The sequence below is a fragment of the Drosophila serrata genome, unplaced genomic scaffold (genome assembly GCF_035046125.1).
Source record: "Drosophila serrata isolate PLE 108 unplaced genomic scaffold, ASM3504612v1 contig_165, whole genome shotgun sequence".
NCBI lineage: Eukaryota > Metazoa > Arthropoda > Insecta > Diptera > Drosophilidae > Drosophila > Drosophila serrata.
Genome location: NW_028257063.1, coordinates 4,272,323 through 4,294,406, shown reverse-complemented (window position 1 = coordinate 4,294,406; position 22,084 = coordinate 4,272,323). Strand labels below are relative to the sequence as shown.

Genomic DNA, 22,084 nt, shown 5'->3' with positions numbered 1-22,084 from the left:
AAAGAAATATCTCTAGAGATAGACTAGTAGAGATCTAGAGAAAGAGATATGTCTAGAGTTTAACAGTGAGAGAGATAGATATACCGAATCAAATAGAGATAAGGGAAGAGAGAGAAAGAAAGAGTCTTGGCGAAGAGAGATAGAAAAATTACACCCAAAGTTTTGAACTTTTCTCAACATTTAAGGATCTTAGCTATATGATCATGATCATGACTATATATACCACTGGAAAGTATATAAAATAGATTAAAAGTATATTCTAAAAAACCCCCCTCGTAGATCCTTAGATAAACGGGGCCAAGGCCAAGCTAATAACTTATTATTATTTTCTTTTTTTCAGCTAGGATTTAATGTGCCATAATTCATCGCTTGCAACGAGGCAAGGTAAGCACTTGGAATTGGCAAAATAAACCCATCAAAAAATCATACTCGCAACGTTCTATCCACACCCGTCAAAAGGGTCATAATAAATGTTTTTACTATATATGCGCCACCACTCTCTTGTTCGATTAAGTCATCGGTGGCGCACAGGTGCAGGTAGGTGAACGAACAGGTGTATATCCCGAGCCCAGATCCTGTGGCCAACAGAGAAAAAGAGCTGAAAGCCAAGCCCCACAAAGAAGAAATAAAGTCTGCCTCTGCCTCTGCCTCTGTCGCAGTCGCAGCCTCTGCCTCAGTCGCAGTCGCAGTCGACTTTAGCAGCGACAGAGAGTATATCAGTTACAGCGGCAACGTTGGCAACGTTTATTTGCGCTCGAGCAGCGAACGTGGTAGCACAGCTTACGAAAAATCGCAGCAGCAAGTGAAAAGCGTATGGCAGTTTGAAAATTTCGAAAAAAGGAAATCGAGTTCGGATTCCAATTTAATGAAAAATTGTAATAATAACATCGTTAGTTATTGTTGCGCTTTCCAAACGAGAGAGTGTGTGTGTGTGCGTGGAAAATAAGTGAAAACTAAACGAGACTCTGGAGACTCTGTGCCTGGGCAATTGTGCAACTTTGAGACTCTTAACCTTAACAATTATATTTGGCACAATTCAGTTTCGATTCAAGTGCTCACTTTTACCAGTAAAATAAGAAATAAACATATATAAATTCAACAATAAAAGCGCGCTTTGGAAACGAAAGCAAAACACACACACGCCGTGGTTTGATTGAAAAAAACCCCCACGCTCTGCGAAATTTTGCTAAATTCGAGTGGCAACCGCATAAAACCCCAAAAAAAAATATATAAAAACACCCCACAGAAGACAGCGAAAATGGTCGAGAAAACAGGTGAGTGATTGGAGATTTTGTGTTTTAAGAGACCGGAGAATGCCAACTATGCGTGTGCGTCTTACCTGCCCGCGAAGGTTAATTACTTGCGACTTAACGGGGGCGAAAAGAGTGCGCGAAATTGTGATTGTCTACTTAAGATGGGGTTTTCTCTGAAAGTTGATTTTAATATGGAATTTTCATAGGGGATTTTCCTCTTCACTTTACTGAGAAATAATGACAATATGGAGCAGATAATTAATACTAAAAGGTTGTAGTTTTTAATAGGAATCGGATAATGAGCTTGCTCTTAAGTATAAAAAGGGTTAAGTTTATTCAGAAGACCTTTTAAGGCAACAGCATTTTAATAAGGGTTAATACTGCATTTAAACAGTAACTCACTAAAATACAAAACAAGTGTAATAAAATAATTTTCATTTGGGAATTAAATAAAGTGAAAAGTACTAGACAAAGTTAAGGTTACAGAATTTTTATTTAAAATTTAAATTTTAAATTTTACAAATTTTACAAATATAAATTTAACAAAGAGACAACATAAAAATCAAACCAAATTAATTATTAAATTATGTTTAAGAATCCAGAAAATTATTTTAGTTGTAGGGAAACTTTTATATAACATTTTATAAGTATAAAAAGTTTTGTAAATATACAATTTATACTTCTGTAGAATATTTAATTTTCTAAGACATGAACCTAAAGAATTTTAAAATAAAATTGCCTTTAAATTTGATTCGAAAATCGTTGCAATGTAAAAATTAAATATTATTTACTTGCAATAAATAAATGTCCTAGTCCTAATAAATATTCCAATTGTAAACCCTTTTTCTACTCAAATTAAAAACCAATTAAAAATATTTTTGAAACTTGTGATTAATTAATTTAATTCAATTATTAAACATTTTGCTCTGCAATTAAATATCTCACTTCTCCGCCTTGGTTTCACTTTCTATGCAACCTCAAATTTTGGCCAAAAAATTAATCACCTCGAGACAATTAATCATCTTTAATAAGCAATCGTTGTATATTTTAAATATTTTTGATGAATCATCTCTTTTCTTCTTTGATTTTTTTTATGGAAGTCCCGCCTATCGATAACGATAACAAGATGATTGCTTTTCAATAATTTCTCTGAGGGGCGCAGCATGACAGAAACAGTAAATTAGCCCCAAGTTAGTTTTTCTATAGCTACATTTCTTGTTGCTTTGATTTAGCTTCCGTGGTGGCGACTGATGATGATTTCTAGAACTGAAAGTTTGCATGACAGAAAGGCCTCAGAAAAAACAAGAGGGGGGGAAAAAAGTATATAGATAGATATAGCTGGGGTATCTGGAGAAAACTTCGATAGGTAAACAACAGCGGAAACTACTACAGTCGAGCAATTTAAACGACGATGATGATGATGGTGATGGTGATGGTGATGGTGATGGAGGTGACTCTGCTCCAACGAAAGCAATAAAGTGAATGAACTGAGCCGAGCCGAATCGAATTGAGACTGAGGAATAATAGGGAAAAGTACCACAGACAAATAAAACAAATTTAAAGCCAAAGAAATAAACGAAAATAAACCGAAAAAAGGTGATTTTCTTTGGGCAATTAATTAAAATCCTAATTGCGTTGCTTTGTTTATCCCCCGGCAAAATAATTTAAAACCGAAAAACTCTGGCGTCATTTTCTACGCTATCGAAACTGATAATGGCGAAAATATTTACTTAACGTTTGTGCTCCATTATCGAAAATTCTCGGTTTCAGCTAATTAATGTCAACGCCTCAGGGGTGCCTACTATTTGAACAAGTGTTTAAACACCAGGTTCAAATATTTGATTTAAATATTAAACAATTTTCCATGGCTAATGGTGAGCATATAAAAAGTATATAACATTCTTGGTAGCTGCGTGAGAAATTCCTTTTGAAACTCTGCAAATTATGTTACAAACGTGTTGCTAATTTCATTTCTTTTTCCACTTAATGTCTTTCCCGGCCCATAATTCAATGCGTTGTCATCTTTTGGCCAAAGTCGCTAAGTATATGTATATAAATGTATATAAAAACTCTAGACTGTTCTTTATGGCCTGGGATTCGCAGATATAAAATTACAGTAATAATCGTGAGCCAAGTTGACATGACATCACGGTGAAATTGTTGAAGCACACACACAGCACAGTAGCTTATAGTAGCTTATAAAAGCCAGAAAACACTTAGAGCCAGGAAATGTCTCGAACTTGGCTAGAACATTGAGACATTTGGCACAGTTAGTGCAGCTTCTCGGTTCTCAATGGCAGATCAACTTGTTTGTTAATCGGATAGCTTATAATTAAGTTAATAAGCTGCCTCCTCCGAGATCTACAGTAGCAAAGATGCGCATTTTGTTCTCATGGAAAGTTTTTTCAAGATTCGCGTAACGTGGAATTAAATACGAATTGAAACTGAATTGGGGGAGAGACAATTGTTTATTCATACGGGAGGGATTAATGAGTTGAGCTTGATGAAAATGTAAACAATTTAAGGCATATTTTTGTAATTAAAACTTTGGAAAATATGGGTATATTATCTTATAAATTATTATCTTTTTAGAAGAGGGTATTTTAAAGTACTTTGGCAGGATATATCAGTCATTAAAATATTAAAGTTATATCAATTCTTAAAGGTAGAAATACGGTTTTAAAATCTAAAAAATAAATAAAATAAAATATTTTTACTCATTTTAATACAGTGTATTATAATTTTAGTCAGAAGCTCGAAACTCAGTAAAGTAATAATTTCCGATCCTATAAATCATATAAATTCTTGATCAGCATTAACAGTTGAACGATCTAGCAATGTTTTGGAAGAAACTATTTTTTTTTTTTGAAAATTTTATAGGGGGTCATTAAATCATCATTAAAATTTAAAAAAAATGCCAAAATTTTTAGGTTTTAAACTAAACCTATTTAAAACTAGCACATGAAAGTTGTCCGAACTGAAATTAATTCATTTTTGGCTTAGTTATGATATTTCAAAAACTTACATTTACCCAAAAAAAATTGAATATAAAAATATTCATTTAATGTCTAATTCTGTAATCTTCTTGATATCCCATTATCTTAAATATTACTATACATTCCGAGTTCATTGTCTTTAAAAAACCCTTATTAATCACTGTCTTGGAACAAACATTTGTCAGGTTTGAAGATGTACCAATTACTCTCCCTTAATCTACCGAATTTTCCCCTATCAAACATCATCTCAAATAATCGCAATTAATCGATAAACACCCAGGTTAGTCATAAACCACAAAACCCCAATAAATCGCGCCTGATTTATTGGACATTATAAACGAGTTAAGGCGACATAAGTTTGTGCGCCCATAAAGATAATAAGCAAATGTACCTGGAACTAAATAGTACCTGCCCATAACCTAACCCAAAAGCCCAATCCCAAATTCCAAGCCCAAGTCCCAGACAGGTGACTAATTAATTTATAACGATTTTAATGGGCAGCGAACAGGTTTCGATCTTTGGCTGCTGGCCGCTATTATTATTAATAAAATCATCGCCAGGCAAAAGTCGAATTTAATAAACCGATTAAATTGATTAATTGCTGTGTGGAGAAAAAATGGGAGAGAATCTTTTGTTATTGCACTTACACAATGTTATTTTGTTTTTCTTTCTCTTGAGATCGAATTAATGCTCGTGTCGTGGCATTAACGGAGCTTAATTTGCATACGCACGAAAATACCTTAAATAACTTCATGTAAATTTACAAAATCACCTGCGCAGCTCCTTTGTACATCCAAAGTTTATGGTTAACGGTAAAGTTAAGTCAGTTCTTTGTTCAGGAATATATATTTTGGGCTTGTTGCGTGACAAAGTAAATCTCAAAACAAATGTCAGGATGTCAAATTTTTGGGTTCAGTGCGTGATCAATGCCAGGAAAATATATAATGAAAAGTATATAGAGAGAGAAATAAATTCGTTTGGTATAAGTTATATATTATATTTTATTGAAATCTTTCCCTTAGTTTGTATGTACTCCATAATTATCCTCGCATAAAACTGCTTTCCTGAGCCACCTTAAAACCCATCAAAGTCCAACAGCTATATTTTCATAAATCCATTCTGTCAGCTTGCCCTAACTTTCTTCTTTCGATGATTAAAAAACATATATGAGGAAAAAACAGACATAAATTAGGGAACTTATGCCAAAATTGCGTGACTGAGGTGAATTAATGAGTCGCTCGGTGGGAAGAAATGCTTGTAAACCAGGAACGAGGTGAGAAAAGGCGATGACATTGCTCATGTTCTAATAATACGCAGATAAGTCATAGGTCCCACCAATCAGCATAACCATAACCATAACCCAGAGGGGAAGGGTGCCTTTCTCTAGGCCAGGACTCAGGGAGCGGCTTTCACAGAGCCAAGCCTTTGACTTGGCCTTTAGTCAGACTTCCGCACGTGCGCTCCCACCACAATCCACAATCCGCACCTTGATTTCAGTTATGGCCAAGGTTGGACACCACAGGCACTTGAAGAAATAAATATGTATATTTAGGTAATAACCAAACAGGTTACTTTAACAATTTATTTGAGTGCTTGGCAGGATGTGAGCTACTTGTTCTGGTAGAAGACCATGTCGAGCGGACATCCGCGGCCGCATTCTGTTTATGGCAACTGCAGCGAAAATGCACTTAACACCAGTCCAGAGTCGGAGCCAACTTGGCATAGATACTCCTCTATACGGAAACCCACAAATGTGGATTACTATATTTGGCCTAGTCCCGACCTAGGTCTCTCAAGGTCGGGGAGTTGCTATGTAGCTAATAATACGGTAATTTAAACGCCCCTCCATTAATGCGAAAAACACTCGGACCTTACATGGCACAAACTCCAGCTGTCTATTTCTATTTCTATTTCCATTTCTATAGGAGTTAAGTAATGTATCTTATCGGTCAGTCATTCATTCCACTTGGCCATAAATCGTGTTTTTTTTTTTTTTTTTGGGGGGGAGAGAACGAGCTCTTGGCATTGACAGGAAAGTGAATGAGATGCTATCGCCTGGATTGCGAAATACTACATAGTTGGGTCTTACACGGGTTAAGTGCCACTTGAAACGAGGTTCTGGTTCTGGTTCTAGTTCAAGGAATGTTTCCCACGAGGATCGTGATTTATATGGCATGGTTATCGAGATAGCGAAAGTGTAAAGATTTCTTGCACAATAGCCAAGCGTGGGTGGAGCTTTGTGCAGCGACCTTGACATTTAAAGTGAAATGGGTGTGTGTTTCTATAGATGGGGAATTTTGTATACCCTAAAATAAATTATTGCAAGAGACTTGTACAATGTAATAATATAAATAAGTATATATATATAAGTCGTATAGTCAAAGAATCTTTAACCTTTAATCTTTATACTATTTTGTAAGACTCTTTCATAAGAAAAAGTTATATTATGACTTTTAAGTCATATTAATTTCTCAGTAAGGCGGAGTTTATAGTACAAATTTTTATTTAAAATATGTACAAATTCACTGATTTACAGGTAAATTTTTTCAAGTTTTTCCTGGATATATGTTCTCTAATTTTAAATGCTTGTAAACATATTTCTAAACCTTTGAACCCCTTCGAAAGGGTATATAAACCACTTGAAACTTTGCCTGCGGGAAGATTTCAATCTCTACGAGTCCGAGTAATAAAAAATTGTTTTATTTTGCTTTTGTACATTGTTTTTGTTTTTTGTTTCCTTTTTTTTTCAAACACGGAAGCCTCCAAAGAGAAAGAAAAGGAAAAGAGCAAAGAGTGCCAAGAGGTAATATAAACTCTGAAACGAAGCCAATCTTTTTACCTGTTTTGAATTTTAAATTTCCGCTTGGCGCTGCAAAAAATAATAATAATAAAAATCAAAATACGGGACAAAGCCGTCAAAAGCAAGTGCCAGGTACAGGTACAGCTACAGGTTGCTATAAAAAGGCAGGTACTTCTTCTTGGTATGTGGGTCAGGCGAACTTCAGAACTGCTATAATTTGCAAGCGATAAATATTATTACGCATACGCCTGGTATGTCTCAATTCCAAAGAAATTAAATGTCTAATGGAAGAGTGTGTCGCGTACTTGTTGTGATTTTCTATGTTCTGCGATATCGAGACACAAGTTATGTAGCTCCACTAATTAATTTCATGTCGATGGCATTGGCAATGACAGTGTCGTGTTATGATTGATATGCCGGCAAGGTTTTGGGTTGATGGATGGTTACCCAGTTCTAGAATTGATTCAGAACACACCTTAGACTGAGTTAATAAAATTACCAAGAATTCTTAAAAAATATATATTTATATATAGTATTTCGATTCACCCTTTAATTCAATTAATAACAATTCATTATGAACAAATTAAAAGGCGAAATTAACACTGATAAATCTTCATCTCGCAAATGTATCTCGGTTGCTTGCGGCCTTGCTGATGGATTGTTTTTTGTGTCTTGTGTTTATTTGATTTTGTTTTTTTGCTAAAAAACTTATATCTATACGAAATCCAGTCAAAAGCCTCGACGTCGTCACGCCCTCACCTTCCAATTGATGACTATTGTGTGTAATTGTTGTTATTATGTTTTCTTCTTATTGTTAATTTCATTTTTTAATGTGCACCCGCCGCTGGCCACAGTAATTTATTAGATTTCGTATTTTCTTCAGTCCAATTTCAATGGCAAACATATAGGCATATCGTAGATTTAGCCTTAGCCAACTTCCAAGGATGTGACAAGAGAGCAGGCCTACGAAGGCTAAGACTGTTGAAGCCACAAAACAAATCGTGGTAATTTAGATTAAAAAGTGGGTAAACTATAGAGATAAGTTTTATTTTTAGGTAGCAGAGAGAACTACCTTATCTTAATGGCTAGCTGGCTTCCTAAAAAGATATAAAACTCATTGTGAGTGATTACTTAACCCTTTCTGACTTAACTTAAAGTTGTAGCTAATTTACTTGAAAAACACTCATCAAGTCATGAGCATTTCACGGCTGAAAGCCTTAAATGAAAGTCAAAGCAAATGATTATTAATAAATGATCCATCCCCATCCATCAGGTTCCATTGAACTTGAATCTCGGCTTTTCAATTCAATTGCGGTTTGTGATTAATATTGCAATCAACCAGGCAGATGAAGTTATTAATTTTTCCCCACCCGATATTGATGGATTGTCAATAAGTTCGTCTTACAATGATCGTGTAATTATGTTTGACATTTCGTTATCTTTAATTGATTTCCATTTACATTTGTTTTTGTCTCAAAATCTTAAACAAAATCGCTAAGCAAATTTGCATACAGAGAGAACACCGAATGAATTAAACAAATGTTCATGGCAAATAAACCATAAATTTCGTACAACTTATGCTAATTGAGTTTTGGCCAATTGCGATTCTTGTCAACAGGTCGATCTGGTTTCATTAGCCAATCTTATTTACGATTCTATACTCTGGCTAGAATGCGTGGGAGCTTTGCAATAAGTGGAAACTATACGACTCTGGGTCGTATATCATTCGTTCAAGTGCCGCTAATGCTTTGAATTTTCATTAATGGGCATTTCCGGGGCTCAAAATATTTAGATCGAGACGAATGATATTTTCTTTATCAGATTTTCTAGCAAGTCGTTCTATGAATTCTCACCTTCTAAGTTGGAAGTACATTTATGGCCTTATCAGTCTAGTTGGTGTAATTTTTCTCTGATAAAAACTTTTAAAGTAATTCCAAATCACAAGTTGGTGATAGTTTTGAAATAATTTATGACTATCATGGGACTCTTTTTCCCTCTATGATTCAGTTCACGTTTAAATCTGCATCTTTGGCTATCATTTGCTATTTTCACTTACTCTCCCTGAATTCAAATGAGTTTTTAACTGCATTTACAGTAGTAATTTTTCAAATTGCTGCCAGTAGCCAGTAACTATTACTTTTATGGGGTTTACCTCCCACATTTTCCACCTTCTGTATATATTGTTTTTATTAACTTAGTCACAAGGGGCACAAGATAATTGCCATATTAAGTGAGCCAAGTGTGTAAACTTGGAGAGATAACAAAAGTCTCACTTATCAGCGGGAAAAAGGGGGCGTTGTGTGTTTATCACTTTGCAAGATATATAATTTTTATTTCTGCTCAAGTGACAGCGTTTAAATAAACCCTCTTTAAACGGGGATTAAGTAACGAGGTCTTCCTAAATCTACCTTTCTCTCTGATAAGGTTTTTCGAGGCAATTAAAAGGCAGTTTCATCACACTTAATAATAGTAACCAGAGCTTGGGCTTTTGCTGTATTTTAGCAAATAGTTGTTAAGACAAATTAATTAACACCACCCACACTCATTAGCACTCAACCAAGACTCTTGGCACGAGCGATAATGACAAATGAAAGGCTTCTGTCAGGAAGTAAACACACAAGTGCTATTAAACAAATTAATTAATCAAACTATGTAAATTGTTTGAACAGACCAGGCAAAGGGCAAATTGTTTTAAACAAAATATTGTATACATTTTTTTAATGTAATTTAAATGAGTCTTGAGTAAGAAATTCCTGGTAACTGCTGACGTAAAAACATTCATTTTCTTGGGTGTTTATTTTATAGCCTATAATGACATGACGTAAATTACCCTACTTTTTTTCTGCGTCACCTTGTAAAAACTCACTTAAAGTCATGTCTCTATTTGAAAAAACTATACAGAAATAAAGCTGAAAATATATTTGAAGTTCTATTGATTCAACTTTCCTAGCTTCAAGTTTTTGTGCTTCAAGCTTGGTGAATAAATATGACAATAAGCTGACAAAAACTAATAATTAATTATGATTTGACTTGCGCTGCACAAGATTCAATCAATTTCTGTTCTTAGTTTTTTTGTTACTATTTTTTACTAATGCTGTTGTTTTTTACCATTTGCAGAAATGTCGAAATTCGTTGGCGTTGCCGACATAACCGAGAACAAGAAAATCTGGCGCATGCTGCTCGGCGAACTGGTGGGCACATTTTTCTTGGTCTTCGTCGGCGTTGGCAGCACGATCAGCGGAAGTGTACCACAGATCGCGTTCACCTTTGGCTTAACGGTGGCCACCATTGCCCAGGTAAGGCTAAACGCACTTTGCTTGGAGGTTAGGGTGGACCAGATTTTAGAGATTCCCCAAAAACACTGTAAGATGTTGGGTTGAATGATGCTAAAGTGATGCAGAAGATATGAGTTTATTTTAAACAGTAAAAACATTTACGTACAGAAATTCTTGTATAAGAAAAGTTAGACGGGGCGTATGCGTAATATTTGTACTTGATAAATTATAGGAAACTTTGAGAAATTATCTAAAGGGAAAACATTAGATTTGTCGTTATATATATTATAAATTCAGTCATAAGCTTATAATGCCATGAAGGAATCATTTTCGATCCTATATTCTTGTTCAGCATCAAAAGCCGAATCGATCTAGTCATTTTTTGGAAGAAGCAAAATTTTGCAATTTTTTGAAAATTTTATAAGGGGTTACATCGTTAAAATTGTCAAAATTTGGCAAACATTTGAATTTTGTAAATATAAAATCTTAACATACAGATTTGTTAACCTCATAAAAACTAGAACATGCATTTTTAGCTTAGTTAAGATATTTTCAAAAATTGGATTTAGGCAAAAAATTATGGATTTCATGTATATTTCAACATATCTTTTGTTTAATATTTTCTCACTTGGATCCACCCTTATGCAACGCCCCAAAGAGAATGCATCAAGCTAAAGATTTCAGAACCAAGATCAGTGATCAGAGCCTTAGATTTGAGATTTGTGACTTGAAACTCACGCAGAAAAAGAACTAAAACGAAAAATTGAAAAAGCAAAACAGCGCGGTGCGTGCATTGATCGGCGGCGAGCATTTTCAAGGACACGCCGCTGCACTCCACCGCCGCGTTACACTTTCGGCTCATTCACAAAATGCACTCGCACATAGCACAAGCACATAGCACATAGCACAAGCAAAAAGCACAAAGCACAAGTACAAACGCATTTTTGGCCAAAAGACATTGGCATTTAAAAGCGACAACATTGCGGCGGCTAGCAATGGCAATAAAATTGGCAAACGAATGCAGTGCAAGAGTGTGTGCCGGAGTGTGTGTGCTGGAGTGTGTGTGCTGGAGTGTGTGTGCTGGAGTGTGTGTGTGCGAGTAATTTAGAAAATTGACAGATTTACAAACGCACTGGCAGTGCGAATAATAAATGCTCGCTCGCAGCAAAAGCGTCTGCGCTGGCAATTAACATTAATCAACACGCAAAATATGCAATTAGATTATTATGCGTTTAATTACGTTATGCTGGCTTCATTCTCGATTCGCCATTCGCATTCGCATTCGCATAACGTTCTTGTTTCGCTGACGAGTGCTGTCTCAGGTCTCAGCATTTAAAGCGATCTGAGAACGCAGATCTGTGATTATTGCATTCGATTTATAGGCCCACAAAAGTCAAAGCTCAGTACAGCCCCGAATCCATCAAAAAAACATGAAAAGGCTTCTACGTTTGTAGATATATGGGAATTTTTAGCTATTTTTAGATTCATTTTGAATAGATTTTTACAAGATTAGCTTGAAGTTTTGTTAGGAAAATGGTTTCAATTTCTAAAGGTTCTTAAGTGGCTCAATTGGTAATTATACCTTAAGTAGAATAGGTATTTCTTTATATTTGCTAATAAACCATAAATGTGCCTTAATTATATACTCTAAATATTTGATAACAAATAATAACAAATCGATATAACAACTCTAGAAAGTGCCTGATAGATAAATTAAATATAATCTGTACCACTAGTCGTATGAGTAACATTTAATAAATCTCTAAGTGACTCCAGCAAATCGCTCTTGTTATGTTATGTTGTAATATATATGTTTTCTTATATAATAACTTTGAACAAATCACAATCTAATAATCACATTGAAAGCGTGAATAATTTCCCTAATGAAATCAAGTAGCTAAATTGCTGGCAAACAAAAACAAAAACATTATTGACGCCCGACGCCTTCCCTGAGCAATTTCCCGGCGCGCGCGGAAAACACTTGCAACATTTTTGGACCATTAGTGGCAAATTAGTTGCCCGTCGATTGCAAAAACCCAAGATGCAAGATGCAAGATGCCAGATGGAAGTTGTAAAAGATGCAGTCACATGACTGCAACTCGTGCCAGCATTTTCAGCTTTTCCAGCTTTTCTCGCGGGCTTGTAAGTTTGCAAAAGCGATTGATTGGTAGCGTTCGAGCTTGCGATTAACTCGGCTATGCATTGCTAATTTTCTTTTCGTCAGCATTTGTGTGACGACAATGGTCATTTGTTGCACATTCGTCATCGTCATATATTACTATATATGTAGAAAAATAAATATATTTATATAGCAAAGCTATAACTGTTCAATGGAGCAAAACGCGTGGCGTCAAATTGGAAAACGTGCCAATTGCCAAGCAAAAATAAAAGCGTATTCCCTACGACAACTTTAACATACAATAAGCTATAGAAAATATGTCAAGAAATAAGTCAAGAAATATGATATGTGACTGTAAATCCCCTTTCCCTGAAGCTTATGGCTATCGCATTCCTAGAGATCGGCACTTCAAATGCAAAATCGCCGGCAGATCCACATTTATATGCAGTTCGCATATCACCAATCGTTTCGCTTTCAAGGAAGTAAATCTAAGAAAATGCTAATCTTTATAAAATAAAAATGAAATTTAATGCAACTAAAGAAAGAGAAGAAAAACAAATTGTGGAAGGGAAAATGGCAAAACAACAATAAGACGTGCTTGGAAAAATTTGAATTAAACGATCGTAGCGCAACTTTCAGTTTTTCTATGGGGGAACTTTAAGATGTCAACTTTGGAGATTGCAATCGGAGAAAAATCATGTTCGAGGCTTGTCTATGTTATTTGTGATGATATATATAATATATAATTTATAATATAATATATATTTAAATGGAATAAAGTTGAATAACTTTAACTAACTAATTGAAATTCCTAAATTTAGTTTTTCTTATGTTTTAAAACTCACAAAAATCACTACATTAAGTCTGTAGTTAAAGCCATTATTTGATTTAATTACGCAGGCGGCTTAAGTAAAAAACCGACACAAAAAAAACGAGAAAAAAGGAAAACAAGAAAACTCAGTGCGTGCAGCATTCACGTTTTCATTTTCAATTCTGGCGATCGCAATCGAGAGTCAAGTTGGTTGAACAAACTTCGACTTCGACTTTGGCTTTGGCCCGATGCGAACTTGAATTGAATCAGCAAACAAGCTAAAAAATAAAATAGAATAAGAAAAAAACCGAATACCTACAACAACAATCGCCAAAATGTTGCTGAAAAGCAGAACGAAACAAACAAGTTAACATTCGATTTTCAACTGAAAAGCCATAAAATATGATTTAAGCGTAAATGTCGAACTGCGGCGGCTGTGGCTGCTGCACATGCGTAAGCCAATCGATCTCGATATATCTCTTTAACTATATATATATATATTGATTCATATATATTTAGATAGATATATGTATACTTACAACTCGCTTGGTGGAAGAGACACCGAGGAGACACCAGGCTTTGGCAGACTTTTCGTAGCCATTGGAAAACCTTGAGAGTGCAACGAGTGCTGACACGAAATAATGCTCAATCGAGTTTAGATTATGGATATTGATAAGGAATTCTAAGGTGCACTTTTAACTTTCAGTTCTCTAAAATTTTTAGAATTTTTTAAAGCCTTGTTAAGCTTAGATTTTAATTTAAGACTTGCTATTAAAGATAAAGCATTATATACATTAAAAATCCATTCCATTGTTCCATTTTCAACAAATAAAATAGTCATATTGCCTCGTAAACAAACTTCAACGTTTATTTTGTAATAATAATCATACTCTTTACAGAGTTATTAATTAAATACTATATATTTCTATTACATTTTGATGCTTTGCTTTAGATTTAAATTAAATAAATCCCAAAGATCTATGAATTTCCAAAATCACAAATTTTAAATACTATAAAAAAAGGTTTTAGAGTCTATTCCATTTCACTTTTGTTAAGATGCTTCACATAAGATTTAAATTCACAGAAAACTCGTAGATCTTTTAACAAATGTATCTAAAATTCCTTATTTTAAAAACCATAAAATAAGACTTTAGAGTTTGCTATTTAATTTAATTAGGAAAATTCTATGAAAATCTATAAGTCAGCTAGCTTTTCGCAAATGAAAAACAATTTAACGGAGCAAGTATTATCATTCATGGTTGTCTTTCCATTAAATGTCCGAATATCCACACATTTGCCATCCTTGGTGGGTTCTCCCTCCGCCCACCGGAGATATTTCGCTGTGGAGGCACTGGTGAAGGACACATACTCGTCCTCCTTGAACTGATTGGTCACATCGATCCAGTAGCGATGCAGACCAACCAGTTTATTGTTGAAGACATCCAGCTCCTCCTGGTTCTGTGGACTAGCCAGGTGGCCACCCATCCTGTGGCATTTGCCCAAAGCCTCGTGCCAGTTTAACTTTTGTTCCTTTTCGATATAGTAATACTTAGTGCCAAGTTGGGTGAAAGTTTCCTTGGTCAGATTTGCTGGGAGGAGTAACTGGGATTTATTTTCCCTATCCTGTTGAGTGATCAATGGAGACCCAAAGGTGTCCAATCTCTTGTCCGTGAGAGCTATCCTTGCTATGGTCACAGCTGCCTCACAGGCCTCCGTTCGCTTCTGCAGGATGGCCAGGTTGGACATGCAAGGACTAAGGGCTCCAAAGCAATAGGCAGCACATTGCGTTTGACACTCATCACCCTGGATATTTATTAAATAGTATATTTTATTATATATTAAAATCATAATTTCATCGTAAAAGCACTCACCACACAGACTGCAGAGTGTGATTTCTGAAGGTATATTGTTAATATTCCAAAAATAATAAAGCAGCGCATGTCTTGGATTTTCAATACTTTTCTACTCGAGTTTCAGAGTAAGACTGATGCACACATTTGGCAGAATCTTATTCGATGACTTTATAAGCTCTTAAAATTTATGCAAAGCAGAAAATCTTACGCTGCAAGATTGTCTTTATATGGAGTATTTCCAGCCTTATCAGGGTTACTTTCAGATAGATACCTCTTTGCACAGAAATTCTCACGAGGTATGATAATGTTTGGAATGTTTTGGAAATGTTCACAAGAAATTATTTTAATTGAGAAAACCTTATAGACTTAATAGATTTTTAAGGAATTTTCCCATAATATATCGTTAATAGGACAATAAATCTGCATACTCAGTTTAACATTTTAAAAACTTAAAATGATTGAAATTATAGAAGCATTCTTTGAACAGATATATTTATCTATAATTTTATATGACAATTTTTTCCTACACATCAAAGACTAAAAATCTCATAACTAAGCTAAAAATGCATCAATTTTAATTCGGATTGCTTTTTTATGCTAGTTTTTAAGAGGTTAACAAAACTGCATACTCAGTTTAAAACCTTAAATTTTTGCCATTTTTAGGAAATTTTAATGATGTAACCCCTTATCATTTTTTAAAAAAGTCGACAAAAATTGAAAAAATTTATTTTCTTTAAAATATAGCTAGATCGACTCGCCGTTTAACTCTGATCAAGAATATATATGATTTATGCGGTCGGAAATGACTCCTTCACTGATTTTGAAGCTTCTGACTAAAATTATAATACCCTGCAAGGATAAACATATGTAAATATTTACAAATGCTAATATTTTATATTCTAAACATTATTTTCACAATTAACGTAGAATTTATATATTTTTTAAATTTACTTGTTTCCTATTATAATAATTCCCTTAAAATCTTGGAGAATATCCAAACATGTCGATACAAAGATTTTTCTTAAAGCACATTTTAAAGAATTATTTTTAAACCTTTACTTTATTTTATTGTATATATATTATGCTTGAATCTAACCCATTTTTAGTACCACAAAAGCTATAAAATTCTTTAAAATCCTCTCAAAAAAATCGTAGTTAAATCCTATTCAAACACAAGTCATATTTAATCGATGACTCACTTGTCCAAATCATTTTTCGACTTCAAATTTCACACGCACTCGTAGTCGATGTCGTGGGGTCTGGGCGCAGGCCGTTGATCGCGATTGCTTTTGGATGCATATATTAAATTTAATTATAGACTTTCGGGTCTCAACAACAATAAATTTGATTAATTTCATGACTGTTTTGCTGGAGCTATGGGGCTTTTGAGAGCCGAGAACAATGCGATAGGCCTATAGCCAGATCAGATCTCGGCGATTAGGTCAGCGGCAAGTTGATAGAATGAAAAAAACCAACTTGAAAATAAGCGAAAATAAAATTGCAATGCACGCATGAGCATAACCAAAATGTCAAGAAGTCGTTCGAGTTTGAGTTCGAGTTCGAGTGGCTTGAATTCGTTGGATATTTGTTGTTTATTTACGCTATTTCGGTGCGAGAGCTCAGAACCCGACTCGATCTTGCTCTTGGCGGCATTTGTAATTAGCGGCCAACACAGATTTTTCCCTCTTATTTTATTTTATTTGATTTTGTTTGTAGCGGCGCACTTTTTGCGCATTTATTAATTAAACGCAATGCGACGCACGACATTGGCCATGCTGGAAAACCATATCGAAATCGAATTCGTATCAAATCCAATCGAAACGAACCAAAGGAGAGAAATACAACAAAGTAGAGAGATATCAAACATAGAAGCCTGCACATCGACCTTGAGTGTGGAGCTGTGCGTTTTGCGGCTTCATTCATAATACTCGATCTCCGATTCGATCCAAAACCAAACCGATTGGCAGTAAGCCCAGAGATCTCCTCTCGGGCCGGGTGACTCAGCGGTTCCAGCGAAATCCACTTTTACTTTCAAGCCAACTCGACCTGAACTCCGCTTATAAAAACCAGACAATAAATGCACTCGAGTGCATCTCAACTCTGACAAATTGCTTGTATCCGTCCATGTTAGACGATGGTGCAATCTTCGATTTGGGAAAATCAAACAATCGGAAAATAAGAAACTAAGAAACTGAGAAAATTCGATAAAAAAAGCACCTGCCAAAGGGCAGAAAATTAAATGGAGATGGTTAAGATGTTGCGTTGCGTGTCAATTTGACATTTCGAACTCCAATTTTAACTTTTTTTTTTACAAAAATCGAACAAAAATTAAGATTAATTAAAAGTTGTTTTAATGCAGAATGAATTCTACCTTAGTTTAAATCTTAAAGTCATCATGAAACCCGTTTTGTTATTAACATTAATTGGAACATTTAGTGAAGCAAGAAATTTGCCCCTTTTTGTTTGTATTAATTAGGGACTTGACAAAAATTAATTTGCTTTAAGAATTTACGCAGCCTTTAAAAAAATGTCAAATCAATTTATTAAAGCGGTCATTTAGCAGTTTTGAGAGTGATGTCAATATTTAAGCAATATTTTGATAGGTGGCAATAAATGGAAGTTTTAAATCAATTAATAATAGGACATTAATCTCTCGATCTTGAGATTCTTGAATATATGTTAGAAATTCTTATCTTTTGATATGAAAATATAAGGAAATGTTTGATATTAATCATGGATAATTAAAATAAAAGAAAACTTAAAAATACTGAAATTATAATAGAATTCTTTGAGCAGTATATAAATTTTTAAATGACAATTTTTTCCTACACATCAAAGATTAAAAATCTCATAACTAAGCCAAAAAAGCATTAATTGTAATTTGGATTGCTTTCCTATGTTAGTTTTTAAGAGGTTAACAAAACTGCATACTCAGTTTAAAACCTAAAATTTTTGACATTTTTCGGAAATTTTAATGATGTAACCCCTTATCATTTTTTTAAAAAATCGACAAAAATTGAAAAAATTAATTTTCTTTAAAATATAGCTAGATCGACTCGCCGTTTAATTCTGATCAAGAATATATATGATTTATGGGGTCGGAAATGACTCCTTCACTGCATTACAAGCTTCTAAATGAAATTAAAGGCTATCAAATTCTTGGGGGAAATTTATTTAAATTCATATAACCATATGAAATATCCCTATTAATTTCTTTTCTTCCCTTTTTCCAGGGCCTGGGCCACTTGAGTGGCTGCCACATCAACCCTGCTGTAACCCTGGGCTTCCTGATCGTCGGCGAGATCAGCATCCTCAAGGCGGCCTTCTACATCATTGTGCAGTGTGTTGGAGCGATTGCTGGAGCGGCTGTGATCAAGGTGGCTCTGAATGGAGTTGCTGGAGCTGGTCTGGGTGTCTCCAGCTTTGATCCCGCCCTGGATGCTGGCCAGGCGGTGCTGATTGAGGCTCTCATCACCTTCATTCTGGTGTTTGTGGTGAAGGCGGTCTCGGATTCGGCTCGTTTGGACATCAAGGGATCGGCGCCACTGGCTGTGGGATTATCCATTACCGCTGGGCATCTGTGTGCGGTAGGTTTTTAGGAAGCAGCCATCCCTTAGATTAGAGTTTAATTAATTAATTTAATTTACAGATCAAACTGAGCGGTGCCAGCATGAATCCCGCCCGATCCTTTGGCCCCGCTGTGGTCCAGGGTATGTGGGCCGATCACTGGGTATACTGGGTTGGGCCCATTGCCGGTGGCCTGATTGCCGGAATCCTCTATAGATTCATCTTCAAGGTACGCAAGGGCGACGATGAGGCCAACTCGTACGACTTCTAGGCAATGAGTCCCAGAAAATCCCTTACTATATTAAATATATTTGTAAATGTAAATGTCCGCACAATATGAAAACCCCCGCTTTCCATTCGCATCACATTTTCGCTTTTCATCCAGACAGGGACACACATCGAATTCGCTTCCGGAAAATTTCTCTTGGAAAATATTCTCACATTTTTATTTGTTAAAAAATAAAAAAAACGCAAATGCCTTGTTTTAGTTTTAATTAAAAACGCGAAGCTAACACTTTAAATATGCAATATATTAATTGATATTGTATTTGAGTAATTTTAAGCTAAATTATACGCCCACAAACACACATGTCCTTACACAAATCAAAGAAAAAACTGTATTTGAAAACTCGAAAGCACAGTACATTTTCTATGGGAAAATCGATGGATTTTCCATACCGTTGAACACTATTGTTGAGCACCCACGAATTGTATTATGACTATGTGTAATAAAAAAAAGGATTAAGAAAATATCAGCTGAGCATTGTGTATGTCCTTGGGGCTTTAAGCTATTTTAATATTATTTTCCAGGCTTTATAGTGTAAGATATAACCATTCATCACAGGCAATCATGGGGCTGACATTTTGTTTCTATAATTTCTTAAAATTAATTAGCAGCGGAATGCTTCTGGTAAGGAAGGAATTTAACGCTTCTGCAATTGGCCAGGAAAGCTACCTATGGATACCTATGGCTTAACGCTTTTATTACTAATATTTAGTGGGCGTTAAGTGCTAGTCGTTTGTGCCAAAGTTAATGTATAAATTTCAGTTTAAGAAAGGCTGCCAGCCAGTTCAAGGTCCTGAACCTTTTTGGTCACTCGATGCCCTCCGAATCCCCGTTATGGCTTGGTTTGCCTTTGGCATCCTTTGCATCCTTGTGATGATGTATTGCCTGTTGGCCGACGAGGCCACTCCGGGCAGCCTAACAGTTGGTATTACGGGTAATCTAAGGTAATTAGTGTTTCAATTTGGGGTTGCGGGGATAAGTAAGCAATGTTTCCTCACTAGAATTGCTTGTTTTTCCTTTTAATTCCAGCTATGACCTGAGTTCCGGATGAAGAAATCCGAAAGCTTAACTCCGATGAGCCACAGCTAGAGTCTACAATATATTTATAATCAGTATAATAATGACCAAAAATCGATTCTCGTTAATTATAAAAAAAGAAATGAAATTATATGAATTATAATAATAATTATTTCTACAAAAAATAAATGCATATAGGGTTTCCTGCTTTGTCCTATTAAATAATGAAATAAAAAATAAATACATATAGGGTTTCCTGCTTTGTCCTATTAAATAATGGAGCAATAAATAGGTAAAAATTCAAAATATGTCTTTTATGTAATATATATTTATAAGTCCATGAAGATGAAGGTTGCTAAGCATCTTATTGATAATTACTGTAGCCAGTTATTTAATATCCCCCCTTAGAATATAAATACTAATTATTTGAGACTCTGCTATAAATACCTAAATATTTAATTTTAAAACGTCCCTAGAATGGATATTTTAAGTCTTCATGAAAGCCATCTAGCGGCCGCAGGGCGAACTATTGCAATAGAAATTGTATTTCCCTTCTCAATTCAGCACAAAAGTATGCCAAGTATAGGCACGTCCGCCTGTTGTGAATTATTTCAGCTCATATTGAACTTATCAACGCCAATTTAGAATTCAAGCTAATAATAAATAATAGCTAATTAAAGCTAATAAAAAAATAAATTAAAAAGCTGAAAAATGTTTAAAATTTCTTAGATCTAATAATAATTATAATCATTTAAAAAAAAGTTTTCATATTTACATTTTACAAGATATTCTAGGCAGTTTTTATTTAGCGCAGACATCTACCTTCTATAAATTAACCACCATCAGACTTTACCTCGCTGTATTGTTGGGTGTCAGAAAGTATAAAAAACTTAACATGTAAGAAATTGGTAAAGAATTTTCTTTACATTCTACGCTTTTAAAACATCAAAAACTAATACTAAACTATAATACTTGATTAATATGATATGACAAGAATTATGTTTTGCTATCTAGCAAGTATTTGCGATAACAATAACCACGATTAAAAACGATTAACCTCTTAAAAGCTAACATAGGAAAGCAATCCGAATTAAAATTAATGCATTTTTGGCTTAGTTATGAGATTTTTAGTTTTTGATGTGTAGGAAAAAATTGTCATATAAAAGTATAGATAAATATATCTGTTCAAAGAAAGCTACTATAATTCAGTCATTTTAGGTTTTAAAAATGTTAAACTGAGTATGCAGATTTATTGTCCTATTTACAGAAAACATAGGAAAGCAATCCGAATTAAAATTAATGCATTTTTGGATTAGTTATGAATTTTTTAAACTTTGATTTGAATAAAAAAAGGTCATAAAATTATAGAAAAATGGTATTTTAATTTCAGTCAGAAGCTTGTAATGCAGTGAAGGAGTCATTTCCGACCCCATAAATCATATATATTCTTGATCAGAATTAAACGGCGAGTCGATCTAGCTATATTTTAAATTATTTATATATTTATATTTTAATTTTAAAGATAAATATATCTGTTCAAAGAAAGCTACTATAATTCAGTCATTTTAGGTTTTAAAAATGTTAAACTGAGTATGCAGATTTATTGTCCTATTAACAGAAAACATAGGAAAGCAATCCGAATTAAAATTAATGCATTTTTGGATTAGTTATGAATTTTTTAAACTTTGATTTGAATAAAAAAAGGTCATAAAATTATAGAAAAATGGTATTTTAATTTCAGTCAGAAGCTTGTAATGCAGTGAAGGAGTCATTTCCGACCCCATAAATCATTTATATTCTTGATCAGAATTAAACGGCGAGTCGATCTAGCTATATTTTAAATTATTTATATATTTATATTTTAATTTTAAAGATAAATATATCTGTTCAAAGAAAGCTACTATAATTCAGTCATTTTAGGTTTTAAAAATGTTAAACTGAGTATGCAGATTTATTGTCCTATTAACAGAAAACATAGGAAAGCAATCCGAATTAAAATTAATGCATTTTTGGATTAGTTATGAATTTTTTAAACTTTGATTTGAATAAAAAAATGTCATAAAATTATAGAAAAATTGTATTTTAATTTCAGTCAGAAGCTTGTAAT

At 34.3% G+C, this 22,084-nt stretch overlaps 2 protein-coding genes and 1 long non-coding RNA gene across 5 annotated transcripts in view; 2 read left to right on the top strand and 1 right to left on the bottom strand.

Moving 5' to 3' along the window:
• Positions 1-19,424, top strand: part of Drip (aquaporin homolog protein drip) — a 69,376-nt gene extending 49,952 nt beyond the window's left edge. For 2 of the 3 annotated variants that reach the window (XM_086827326.1, XM_086827328.1), the window contains exons 2-5: positions 341-384; positions 10,167-10,345; positions 18,341-18,694; positions 18,757-19,424. In XM_086827326.1, coding sequence (XP_086683452.1) covers positions 351-384; positions 10,167-10,345; positions 18,341-18,694; positions 18,757-18,945 — 756 coding nt within the window. In that variant the 5' untranslated portion in view covers positions 341-350 and the 3' untranslated portion in view covers positions 18,946-19,424. Of the gene's footprint in view, positions 1-340; positions 385-735; positions 1,275-10,166; positions 10,346-18,340; positions 18,695-18,756 lie in introns of those variants that run through there. The other variant, XM_020946826.2, reaches the window with a different exon arrangement.
• Positions 14,404-15,250, bottom strand: LOC110179364 (collectin-10). Its single transcript, XM_086827331.1, has 2 exons — positions 15,126-15,250; positions 14,404-15,057 (listed from the first exon to the last, which is right to left on the bottom strand). Exons 1-2 carry the CDS (start codon positions 15,192-15,194, stop codon positions 14,449-14,451), a joined length of 678 nt encoding a protein of 225 aa, XP_086683457.1. The 5' UTR covers positions 15,195-15,250; the 3' UTR covers positions 14,404-14,448.
• Positions 19,425-19,720: 296 nt separating the features above from the next.
• On the top strand, positions 19,721-20,226 carry LOC147644525 (uncharacterized). Its single transcript, XR_015270434.1, has 2 exons — positions 19,721-19,904; positions 19,990-20,226. It is a non-coding gene; the product is annotated as an uncharacterized LOC147644525 (long non-coding RNA).
• The last annotated feature ends 1,858 nt before the right edge of the window (positions 20,227-22,084 follow it).

Excerpts from the sequence above, each read along its gene's own strand:
- LOC110179364 (XM_086827331.1), bottom strand. The coding sequence starts at position 15,194 with ATGCGCTGCTTTATTATTTTTGGAATATTAACAATATACCTTCAGAAA. Across the intron at positions 15,058-15,125 it reads CACACTCTGCAGTCTGTGTG|GGTGATGAGTGTCAAACGCA; the intron begins GTGAGTGCTTTT and ends ATAAATATCCAG.